The following is a 12,802-nucleotide window of genomic DNA, read 5'->3' as shown; positions in this document are numbered from 1 at the left end:
AAGATTAATAAAGGAATTGACATATCCACTTTGGGATTTCATTCTAGGTCCTAATTTAATTTGAGCCATTTTCAATGAAATTGGTTTTGCAAGTATAATTTTCTGGATCTCAAACTAAACTGCAGAAAAAATTATTTCAAGGTCCCCCAAATCCTCAGTTTAAATAAAAGGTATGTGAGTATGTGTGTATGTGAGTGTGCGTGTGTATGTGTATGTGTGTGTGTGGTGTGTTTTAGAGAGAGAGAAAAGAAACAGCAGAGAGAGAGAATCTTTTCTTTGAAAAAGTAATGATAGAGAATTCCACCATTGGCATTCTTAGGATGTCGTCACTGACTTTGCACTTGGCAGAAACAGATGATGACATCTATGTATAGTGTACTGTTTAATTAAAGGTGTATATTTTGGAGCAAAATCATGAGTAAAATGAAGTTCACACTGATACATATTGATCAATCAGCCAAAGAGGAGCATTATTTTAGAATGTTGCTATTTATCCCAAAGAAAACCAACAGGAAAAACAGTTTCAAAATAAGTTGGGGAAATGAAGAATTAAAAGACTAAGATTGGGGCTGCCGTTTGACACAACAGTTAAGATGCAGTCGCTTCTCGGCTTTTTGGCTAAGATCAAGTGCAGCAGTTAAGATGCTGTTTGGGATACCTGCATCCCATATCAGAGTTCCAGTGACCGAGACCCAGTCCCACATGCAATCTCAGCTTCCTATTAATGCGCACCTTAATATGCAGCCAATGAAGGCTCAGTACCTGGGTCCCTGCCTCTCACATGGGAGACCTTGGATTGAGTCCATGGCTCCTGGCTTTGACCCAGTCCAGACTTGGCTGTTGCAACATTTGGAGAATGAGCCAGCAGATGGAAGATTTCGTTTTTAATTTATTCATATATATATTAAATTTAAATACTTTAATTTTTAATAAATTTTTAACATGACCTCATAAGTCCTCATACATTTTAGAAATTTAAAAACATGATTCTTAAATTCACTGTTTAAAAAAGGCTACACAGTTTTAAAAATTAAAGTATTATTGTAAAAATTTCAATTGTTCAATAACATAAAATTTAAAACACAATAAAGATTTATAAAACTAAGCAACCTATATATGCTATGATATCATCTCTGCATATATAGGACAATTTTATATAATTGTCATTGCTGTGAGTTTTGCTTGTGCCAGTCAGATAGCCCCACCAAGACTACCCATGCATCATTGTTTATACTACAAAAAAGAATTCACATCAAAATACATTTGTACCAAGATACTGTTCAGGGGGCTGGCATGGTGGCATAGCAGTGCCCACATTCCACATGGTGCCAGTTTGAGTCCTGGCTGCCCAACTTCTAATCCAGCTCTATGCTAATGTGCCTGGGAAAGTAGTGGAAGATGGTCTAAGTGCTTGGGCTCCTGCACCCGTGTGAGAGACCCAGAGTAGCACCTGGCTCCTGGCCCTGGCTCCTGACTTAGGTTTGGCCCAGCCCTAGCCATTATTGTCATTTGGGGAGTGAACCAGAGGTTGGAGGCTAGCTTGCTGTCCACCCTGCCTTTCTGTCTGTAATTCTTTCAAGTAAATAAAATAAATGTTTACCAAACAAAGAAACAAACAAAACAAGATAGTATGTAGACCTGGCTTAGTCACCAGCATTAGACTTCTATTCTCCACAAGATAATCATTTAATACGTACAAAGGTATTACACAGTCTTTTCCATGATCACTTTAAGTCATTATATAGCACATTTTGGGTAGTTGTTTGTATAACAGAAAATACAAATTGTAGTTCAATTTTGTTACTGCTTCAAAATTTCAATAGAAACAAATAAAGCTTCCGACTTAAAGTATCACGAGAGCGTAAGGCAACTGTTCACAAACAAGATCACCACTTCATTTTTAGTTGCTTATTCATATCATGATCATCATTTTCCCATTCTTTATATGGGAATAAATTAGATTCCAAACTGATATTGGTAGAATTCTCTTCCTTAGTGCTAAATTGTCAGTACATGTTTTCATTAAACAGTGTTATTACTCTCACCTAAAAACAGTGAGCCCCATTCACATAAATTAATGCTATCCATATAAATTATTTCAATGCATTTACACCTTAAAGCACAGTTTTATATTTGGGAATTCCAAGGTATTTTTATTTAATAAAATGGTTTTATGAGGCATTATTATTTATGACTGCGATTCATTCCTTAACTGATTTATCTACCTCTGGTATTACTTTTTACTAGAATTTTTAAAAAATATAACTTTTAGATTCACAGAAAAACTAAACAGAACGTCCTGAGTTCACATGTACCCTCCCCTCATAGCCTCTTCCACTATCAACAACCTCCATGAAAATGGAATATTTGCCACAACCAAGGAAGCTACCTTGACCAATCATTACCACCGCAAGTTCATGGTAAACGTCGGTGCTCACTCTTGGTGTTGCACATTTTATGTTTTGACAATTGTATGATGCCAATCGCCACTATCATAGTACCATATAGAACAATCTCGCTGCACTAAAAACTTCTGTGCTGCTCCTATTCATTTCTCTCTTCTTCATAACCTCTGGAAACAACTTACCTTTTTATCCTCTCCATAGTTTTACCTTTTCCAGAATGTCATATAGTTGGAATTGTACAGGACGACGCCTTTTCAGACTAGTTTCTTTCACTCAGTATGTTTCTGAGGTTGCTCCACATCTTTTCTTGGGTAAAAACTTTTATTTTTTAGGGTGAATAATATTCCCTCATCTAAATATACCACCATTTGTCTACTCATTCACATAATGAAGGGCATTTTGGCCAATATAACAACACCATGAATAATAATTTGCAGGTTAGTGTATAGACATGAGCTTTCAGTTCCTTTAGATAAATACCAAGAAGCATGAATATTAAATAATATGACAAAAATATGTTTAATTGCTTAAGAAATCACCAGATTGTCTTTCCAAAATGGATGCACCATTTGTATTCCCAGCAGTATTGCGTTCCTATTGAGCTCCTATTCTCCACACTGTTATGTGTTTGAAGTCGTCAGTATTTGCATTCTGGTAATTCTAATAGAATATAGTGTTTTACATCGTTACTTCTTAGCTCTTATAAATCTATTTTAATTGTTGCTAAGCATAAATACCATATCATTCCTTGATTTTTAGATGTAATAGCTTTTAGTTGCTCATGTCTTAAAAAATGTCACTTTCCAACAACCTCTACAAGACCTTACATTTATACCGAGCACATCCCCACCACACCTCACCAGAGACATGGAAACAGATGTGATGAGTCCAACAGACCCTTCTTGCTATTCTACCAGCCTTGGTCCTGCCATTTTGTGCTAATTTCCAACTAATTCCAGGAAGCATTGACTAATAAAGTTTTAAAGTAGTGTTTCCATGAATGGTATGTGTGAGTACTCTTTAAAATTTAAATTATTTCTATAAAAATCTTTTTAAAACACAATCCACATAAATACTTTTCTTTCTGGCAGTATCACAAGCCCCATGTGCAGAAAATCCCCTCTTGGAACAGAGTGCTTAAAGGCTTTGTAAAATATTTAAGCACATTTTAAAAGTATGACAGAATGAGGAGGAAATAAGGATTCCAGGGAGAGTGTTCTCACTGGCGTGTGTGTAGGAGCCCTGCCAGTCTCTGACGGCCAGGATCTGGCTTTCTGAGGGCCCCACACATGGAAGGGGCAGGAACAGGAGCAGGGCTGGCGTCCCGCAGAATGGTGGTGCTCATCAGAAACCCCACGTAAAGGCTGGGCCTGGGCCTGAAAGGGAGGAAATCTCAGCCAGGGAACTCAGGAAAAACACTCTGTGAAATGAGATCCCATGGCCAGCTTCTGGCAGAGGGAAGAACAGAAAAGCAAAATATGTTTTCCTGATAAGAACGTTCTACATCAGGCATGTGGTGATCATTACACAGGCGTGTGAAGTTCTTAGGACTCAATGAACGGGTATATTGTACTGCATGAAAATTATGCCTTCATAATAAGTATTTATGAAAGAAGCTATCATCACAAAATTCAAACCAACTGGTAGTGAATTAGGAGCTTAAGTTTAGAACTTCTGCTAATGTGTGCTTGGTAGTAAATTTGACAACAATCAGTGCTATTCAGTTTAATAAATGAGAATTTAACCATAAAAATAAAGGGAGAAACCAGCCAGAAGCAGAACAAATTGTCCTTAAAAGAAACCATCTTAAATGCAAGCCACAGAAAAGTTCCAGGAAACAAAAACTCAAACAAATGACTGAACAACAAATTATACAAATTGCTCCCATAGATGCTAGTATTTTCAGAAAAAAACTTGAATAAATAGATGCTATTGAAACTTTGGCTTAGAAATCAAAGATTATGAAAATTGGATAGAATATTAGAAAAAAGTAGTAAAATAGAATGCCTAATAATGACAAAATTAACAATTGAAATCACAAACACAATAGATTAGTTCATATCAGACCATTAGGAGTTTCAGTGTAACTAGCTTAGGTTCTCTAAGAAACAATGAAGTGGACAAGTCACTCAAAAACATTATATACATGCAGAACAAACTCATTCACAAAGCCCCAGATAATTTGGATGTTTCCATAGCTTTTAAAATAAGCAAAGAGAGAACTTCTTGTCCCAAGGACTCCACAGATAAGTTTACCAGACACAGACATTAGCACCAACCTGCCAGGCACTGAACATTTGTGCTATCAAAAAATATAGTTTGGGGGAGATATTATTTAAGTATGTTTACAATTAATCAAACTATTCTGGAAATTCTGAAACTTTTTCCAAACCTTAAGAGATCACTGAAATTGTGTTCCCCCTCTTGCCTTTTTCTGAATTTAAATGAATTATAATATATGTTCATTCATTATCATTTCACAAAAAGTCTCCCTGCGATTTCATCAGATTTGTTTGTCATACTGCATATGCAATTTTAAAGAAAGCTACTAAAGTAATTGGATTCTTATGAATCATACATAAGTACTTATGATTAATACATTTAAAATTAACCATCATAAATTCAACAGATGCATTTCCATCTTGACCTTTACTTAAAAGCTTTATAAGTAGCAAATACATTTTATATTTGATATTTTTATGAAAAACCTTGTACTTACTATTAGATGCTGTGTTTAAGAATTTATAAATGATTACTCTTTAGCTATGATATTGATCATAAATAAAGTACTGGAAGATAAAAATCAGTTGAAAACTTAAATCCTACAACAATTTAATGAGACAAATAGAAGCATGTTTAAAGGGAAATTTTTATCCTTCTATTTGAAAGATAAGTACTTTATTTAAGCTTACAAATATTGCAAAATAATTTTGTAACTTTGAAATAGTATGCACAACTCATTAGCATAAAAGTGTTTGGTAAGTCAATTGTTCATCAATTTCTGAATCGTAAATTATTACTAATAATGATTAAGCTGCCACAGCTTTATCAAAGTTACATATTTTGTAACATGGGTTCCATGTAATACAGCCTAAACACCCATGTGGCTGACACCAAAACCATGATCAGTTTTCTCTGGTTGAGCCGCAACACTGTCACAAATCCCATGACTGCTTCCCAGACACCTGCATCAGGCCAGACATTCCTTCACAGCATGGATACCCCCAGACAGAACTGGTACTCACAGCTGGAGAAAATCAGCGGGCAGGAGTGCTCATCCATGGGGAAGTTGTGCAGCTGCAGCTGGCACTCTGCATTGATGGTGAGCCTGTGCGAAAAGCCAAGCATCACTCTGGGTCAGCGACAACACAGCAAAGGCCCCAGGCAAGGACATCAGGGCAGTTAAGGCACCAAAGTGCAGGGGAGAGAGGGCAGCTCACTCAGTGCAGGGTCTGGCCCGTGCAATTCATTCCTGGCAACTACATCACTCAGTCAGGGAGACCCTTTTCATTGCACTGATATTATGTTATTTTGATTTTACTTTTAACTATTATCATCATCAGAGAGAATTCCAGATAGTGATATTCCAAACTGTGTCTAGAAATACAAGCCGAGTGAGACTAGAGACAAATGAAACCAGTTGTTATATGTAGGCCATTTTCAAGCTGTTTTCAACTGAATTAAATCCTCCCTTCATTCTTTAAATTTGTATTTATTTGGATTGGAAAGGCAGAGCAACAGAGAGAGACCTTCCATATGCTGGTTCACTCCCCAGATGCCTACAGCAGAGGGAAGCTATGGGCACATCGGCAGGAGATCTAACTGGAAGTGGAGCAGGGACTCAGACTCAGCCATCTCAACATGGGATGGTGATGACTCAAACTGCATCTTAATTACTCCCATCAAATGCCTGCACCCTTACTTCCATTCTGAATCCAGTGTATTTTTCTAACAAGGTATAATTTCATATTAATCCATTTGAAGGTAGATTTCTTATTTGGACAACTCCCAACTATTTCAAGAAGTGGGTGTGGCTCTACCATGTGCTACATTGCATCCTCCCAGAGCAGAGACCCCTGTGATTCAGGACCCCCCACGTCTCCACTCTTGTTTGCTGAACTCAATTCATTTCAGGATCTCATTTCTACTGCTTTAAGATTGGTAGGGGAACACATTTTACAAATTCCAGCTCTCTCAACTTATTTCATCACTAGAGCTCCCTGTGGTAGCCTTTATGTTATTGTTGTTCCCTGCCTGGCAAAATTATTATTTCTCTGAAACTTTAAAATTCTCTAAGCTGCTTATTTTTATGTTTATCTGATCCTATATTTGTGCTGGGGACACTTGTTTAACATTAGAAGGCACAGATTTCTCCTTGTGGCCACAAATCACCTATAATTAAAAGCTCCCCATACTGGATGTAAGGTGAGAGAGGAGAGCACTCAGGGCTCTAGATGCAAAGGTAATCCAGAGGGCTTATGGTGGTGTCACTGAACTAGGAGGCAGTAGGGACTTATGCCAGAGGAAGGATACAAATCACGTTCCCTGTCCTGTATTGCATTTGATGACTCCAAGAACCTAGCACCCAGAAGGAACATTTTGGGCTAGAGATGGGCAGGTGGGATCCTCAGCATGAATACAGCTTTAAAGTCACACAACCGAGTGAGCTAAGTAAGCAGAGAGGTATGAAGTGACAGGCACCACGTCCTGAGCTAGAAAGAGCAGAACCAGGAGAAGCAGTGCTAAGGGCACTGGCAGGAGGTCTAGTGTCTTGAGAGGTGGAGAAAGAGACTGTCAGAAAGGAGAATGCCCAGTCCTACAGGGAGATGCAGGAAGACAGGAGAGTACAATGAATCTCACGTCCCTCAGAGGACATAGCTAGGGGTGTGCCCTGCTCCTGGGTGCTAGGGCTGCTGAGGGGTGTCCCATTGCTAAGAGATGTCACCATGGGCTCAAGCACATTCAGACCATACTGGTAGAGATGTGTACTTAGGACAAATTCCTAACACCCATTCCCAGCAGTGACTTTGGCAAGTCTTCTGGGTTTCTGTGTCACTTCCCTTAAGGATGTGTTGGGGAAATGCCAACTTTGCCCTTTTCCTTGTGGTCTTAAACTTGGCTATAATTACATTTGTTAATCAAGACTCCTACACATCTGCATTTTCCTAGCTGAGTGGACCCAGGAGTTAAAGACATCAATTATAATTTTCACAGCCACTTCTAGCAGAAATGGATTCTGATGAAGGAATGAGTTTATATTCATGGCATATCATTTGTATGCCTTTATTTTTACACACTTGGCATTAGTACAAACTTTTCAAGATGCTGTCTTATGTCAAATGAAAGGGAATAGAACTTAGAGATGAGAATAGGGTCTTACCCTGACAATGATTTAAATTACTGCTCCAAAATTAGATCATGCTTAGATTTGCATGGTTATAGAGGAAGAATTTGTTCTAGTGTTCTACAGCACAATAGAAAACCTATACTCTCTAATTTATGATATATTTTAAAATAAATAGGGAAGGACAATCTGAGGTTTCCCAAAACATAGACTGAGGAGTATTTGAAAGGAATGGAAATGCTGAGTACACTGACTGGATCACTGCACTGCATACATGTATCAAAGTATCACACTGTACCCCATAAACACATAGAAACATTATGTGTCAATCAAAAAAATCCACACAGCATTTTACCTTAAAGTGTAAAGGATTTTTCCATCATTCCAAATTCTGAGGAGCTGGTTGGGCGTGGTGATCCAATGAGCCTCAGCAGTCTTAGAGTTGCGGAAGATAGTATCTGGGATCCATATTAACCCCACCATGTTGCTGTTCAGAGTAAGTATTTTCATTGTGCTGTTGAATCGAAGGCGACTGTCTGTCCAGGTCTGAGCAAAAAATATGTCAATTTGGTATTCCTGAAATAGAGCAAAAGGAGAAGGAAGGCAGTCCAATTAGTGAATTTTTATATGCTTTCATTTCTTTGTCAAAAGTTTGTTTTTCTTCAACAGCTACATTCTTACCTTCCCACTTCTCTTTCTATTAATGCTTAGCACTGGCTTAATATGGAAAGCATTCAACAAATGATAGCCCATGTGATTAGTCAATAATGTGGTCACATATATGATATAACATAATGCTCTGTAAGTGTTAAATTGCAACATATATTTAATGTATGATGGGAGGCCAAGAGAGATGGTGCAATATAAGGGGTCTTCACAAATCTTGTGGAACATGTGATCCCTTAAATTCTATTTTCCAAAATCTTTTTGAAATATCCTATATACTTTGAAATAAAAATATATAAATGTATTTTGAAATATATCTCAGAGTACGAATTCAGATCACAGTCCAAGCCCTGACAAGCAGTATGACCCATTCAGCCATTGTTCTCTAACTTATAAAATGCAGAAAATAGTAGCATCTACCTCCTCAAGGTGTTATAAAAATAAAAAGATTAAACAAAAAACCACTAGATCCAGGCATAGAATATATAATCCATAAATATTATCTGATATATTAAGATTATTACTTTTACTCAAGACTTTTGCAAAGCAACACAATCCAAAATAAAAAGACAAGTAAGACATAAGCAACAAAGAACAATGGACAGAACAACCCCAAGCCAAACTCTGATTCCAACAAAAGGCTGGAAGTGTTCAAATTACAGTGGCAAAGCTGTTCCAGTGCTCCCAGTGCCCAATGCGACTTTGCTGTGACCATCAGACAACTGGAACATGAGTGACACTACGAAGCCTAAAGAAGTATCTCTAGGCTGGCTAGATCATTTCAGAGGCCATTCCCCTAGTCATAGTACAAATAATCATCATTAAGTCTAACATAGAAAGGACAAAGAGGCTACTTATTCAATGAATCAATATCTTTCGTAGTTGAGTGTCAAGTCAGTAGTTCTCAACAAATCCCACAGTTATCCTCCCATTGAGTTTCCAGTGAAAGACCTTTTCTGAGATAGACAAGTCAACTGGCTGTTCATTACCAAATCCACTCATTTATTGTTGTTTTGTTGCTCTGACAATGCCAGGCCCTGCAAACCATCAGTGCCTCAGTGCTGTACCAACAAGAAAACGCCCTACCTTCATAGAGCTTATATCCTAGGCAGGAAGGCAGGCCACTGATAAATAGCTAGGGTAAAAATACAGCGTGCCTCATGGTCATAACGAGCACACAGAAACATAAGGCTCTGTATCAGAGTTCTCTTGAGAGGACAAAGGCATTTGAGCATTCGGTGTGGGAGGAATTACAATACAAGGAATCTAAGTGGTGTGCAAGCTTTGAAGCATTGGGGGAGCCAATGCCCAGGCAGCAGCAGTTGAGAGCAGATTTCCAGCAGAGGCTCCCCAGAGGAGCTGTGTGATGTCTCAGCAAACACAGGGCCCCGCAATTCCTGTGCTGGCCCAATGACAATGAATTAATAACCTCTGCCTCTTTACTGGCTTTCAAAACATGCACACGCCTCTCACCGACCACCTGGAAGTCCATAACCACACAGGAAAGAAGGATCTGAGAGGAAGTGTGTGTGTGTGTGTGTGTGTGTGTGTGTTGTGTGTGTTATTTCTTGACATATAACCTAGCACATGTGAAGGATACAAAAATGGGACTCAAAAAGTTCTGAAACAAAACTAAACCAGGTAGTGTGGACTTTGGGGAGAACAAATGGTTTCAAGGATGTGGGACTGAGAGCAGGTGTCCTGCATGGATGAAATGGATTACAAAACTGACACCTATAGTAATAAGGTGGAATGGGTACCTAATGAGCATGTGACTCTTTGGGCAGAAGTTGGAAATAGAATGCTAATTTGCATGTGATGACTGCAATTGACTGTGCTTGGTAGGTTATCACAGGAAAGAAATTATCTCAGAAAAGAATCAGGCAGTTTGAAAGCAGTTATGAAACAGAAAAGAAAGATACAGCAAATTCAGGGCATGGGAGGGCTGGAAGAGGCAAAAGTTTCTCATCTCCATCAGAAAAGCTCAGAGACAATTGCTTTGAGTGTCAAAAGCCTATTGAAGAGCTTTGAGGAAATGATCAAAGCCATGGCAAAAGCCTCTAAGTAAATTAAGTCTTTAATCATGCAGATATGGCTCAAGGAAAAGAGTTAAGCTATGGCTCATCTATTGAGGGCTGATAGGATCAAATTACCTTCCAGTCACCTGTCCCTATCTGTAGGTTCTGCATTTGTAGATTCAACTAAGAGCAGACAGAAAATATTCCTGAAAAATGTTATCTCTAACTCAGTTGAACATCTACAGACTTTGAGTCATTCATTCTTCCCTAAACAATACAGTATAACAACTACTTTCACAGCATTTGCATTGTGTTGGTGTCAACTCACCTAGAGATAATTTAAAGTATATAGAAGGATGTGTGTGGGTTCTATGCAAATGCTACATAGTTTCATATAAGGAACTTGAGAATCCATGGATTTTCATACCTGCAGGGGTGGGTTCCTGGAACTCTCCACAGTTGGTTGAATCTTTGGATGCACTACTCAGAGACAGGAGGAGTGAACTGCATGTGATATCACACTGACCTCAGGCTCAGGTGAGATTGACCTTGAAGAAGGGAGAAGTGTATTTTCCACGGGGAGTGGGGATGAGATTTGGCTGCTACATACAGATCATGGTGGTGACTGGAGCTATTTCCAAATACTAGCTTCCCTTCTTGAAGGCATATGGTAGAATTACTCCCCCCCTTCCTTTATGGGGCTGGGTGTGGTCACTTGTATATGATAAGGTGAGAAAGGAGCGTAAGAGCAGGTGCCATTTCCAGGAGGGCACTTGAAGAGTCCACATGGGATTCACTTGCTTCTTCTCAAACCGTGAGATACTGCATGGGGCAGAGATCCTGCTGAGTTTTGTTAGATACACACTGTGGATAAGAATTACCCAGAGCAGTTCATGAGAAAAACAATCACCAGTGTGTCCTAGTTGGCACAATCAAGAAGGAGGAGAGGGGTTCTGGAATGTGGGGTGCCAGGGACTTAAGAAGGCGCTAAAAATAACTTAGAGCCAAGACCTTGGAGAGGTGCAGAGTAAGCCACACAGGAAGATATTGGAACACTGTAGCTCCTGGAAGAGGGAACAGCAAGTTCAAATGCATCCCTGAGAAAATAAAAATTTTGCAGTACCAAATACACTGCATGAAGTGAATAGCCCCCTTCCTTTCTTTTGGTGACAGGATTTGGGTCATATGATAATGATTTCTGTGTAAATGTATAACAGGCTTTATTAGCACAAAGAACATACTCAGTACTTAAAATCAAATTTAGTATGTGAGAATGGCCATTGTGAAACATATAGGTACTTACAAATGTTGCTGCCTTCTTCCCTTTAATGTTGACTTATTGCATAAAGGAATGAGGAGAGAAGAATGAAAGGGTTCTCACAAGCATAGCTGGGACTGATCAATCTGATCAATAATAAGAGTGATCAGTATTCCTTATAAAGGTCATACATGCATTTTGGAAAGAACCTAAAATTGTTCAAATCTTATTTGTTTAACCTCAATATTATTCCATAGAAAATGAAATTCAGAAAGCTTAAAGGATGTTAACAGATATGCAATGTCTCAAAACTTTTTATTTCAGGAATTCCAAGTAAACCTTCGGAATGGGTCTATTCATTACTGAAGCATAATTGAATAACACTGTCCTTTCTTTCCCAATCTTCCCTGTTTTCCATCCCCACTAATGCACAGTTTATATCCTTTCATCTTAAAACACTTTTAAATGTAGATTTGAAATTGGCAAACCATACAGCAAGATGGGAGGCATGACCTAAAGTCCCTCCTAGTAGGCACAGGTGCATTCTGTATCAGGCACCTGGGTTACCGAGACACAGTAAGACCCTTCCTTCCATGGGGTTTAAACCAAGCCATAAAAGATTAAGTAACCTCCATTCAGTCACACAGCTAAGTAGCAATTATTATGAACTATGCAGTCAAAATTGACTTCCTAGTTTAGCAGAAACGTAGGCAAGGGCTATAACCAATAATCACGTGGGAAATGACATTTCCACTAAACCAGGGTCCTTTTGCATTTTACTTGTTGAACTCTTTACTGGAGCATTAAGCCTTTGAATGTGATGTAAATTAAAGATATGTTATCTCAAAAGTGAAGAGGAGAAGGGGAAAAGGGAGGGGGAGAGGGAGGGAGGGAGAAAGCAAATATTCTACTCTCAGGATGGTATCTACGAATCGCATTGAAAAAATTAGAAATATTAATAGAAAAATTTAAAAAACAGAAGAAAGCAAACCAACAACAAAACAAAACAACAAAATCTGTTTCCTAAATACGACCTGAAAGGGGCTGCTGCAGCGGAAATGTGTTAGATTCCATGATGGGTGAGAGAGAACTCAAATGCGCAAGTGTTCTC

At 38.5% G+C, this 12,802-nt stretch overlaps 1 protein-coding gene across 1 annotated transcript in view; it reads right to left on the bottom strand.

The window, feature by feature from the left end:
• Positions 1–12,802, bottom strand: part of GABRG3 (gamma-aminobutyric acid type A receptor subunit gamma3) — a 679,184-nt gene that overhangs the window by 266,221 nt on the left and 400,161 nt on the right. The window contains exons 4-5 of the mRNA XM_051822228.3: positions 8,105–8,325; positions 5,651–5,733 (exon numbers count right to left, since the gene is read on the bottom strand). Of these exons, the coding sequence (XP_051678188.1) occupies positions 5,651–5,733; positions 8,105–8,325 (304 nt within the window). The remainder of the gene's footprint in view (positions 1–5,650; positions 5,734–8,104; positions 8,326–12,802) is intronic.

The sequence above is a fragment of the Oryctolagus cuniculus genome, chromosome 12, assembly GCF_051225735.1.
Source record: "Oryctolagus cuniculus isolate XC-2025 breed Fujian yellow rabbit chromosome 12, ASM5122573v1, whole genome shotgun sequence".
In the NCBI taxonomy this organism is placed as follows: Eukaryota; Metazoa; Chordata; class Mammalia; order Lagomorpha; family Leporidae; genus Oryctolagus; species Oryctolagus cuniculus.
The sequence above is the reverse complement of the archived record's forward strand: the minus strand, read 5'-3'. Positions and strand labels throughout refer to the sequence as shown.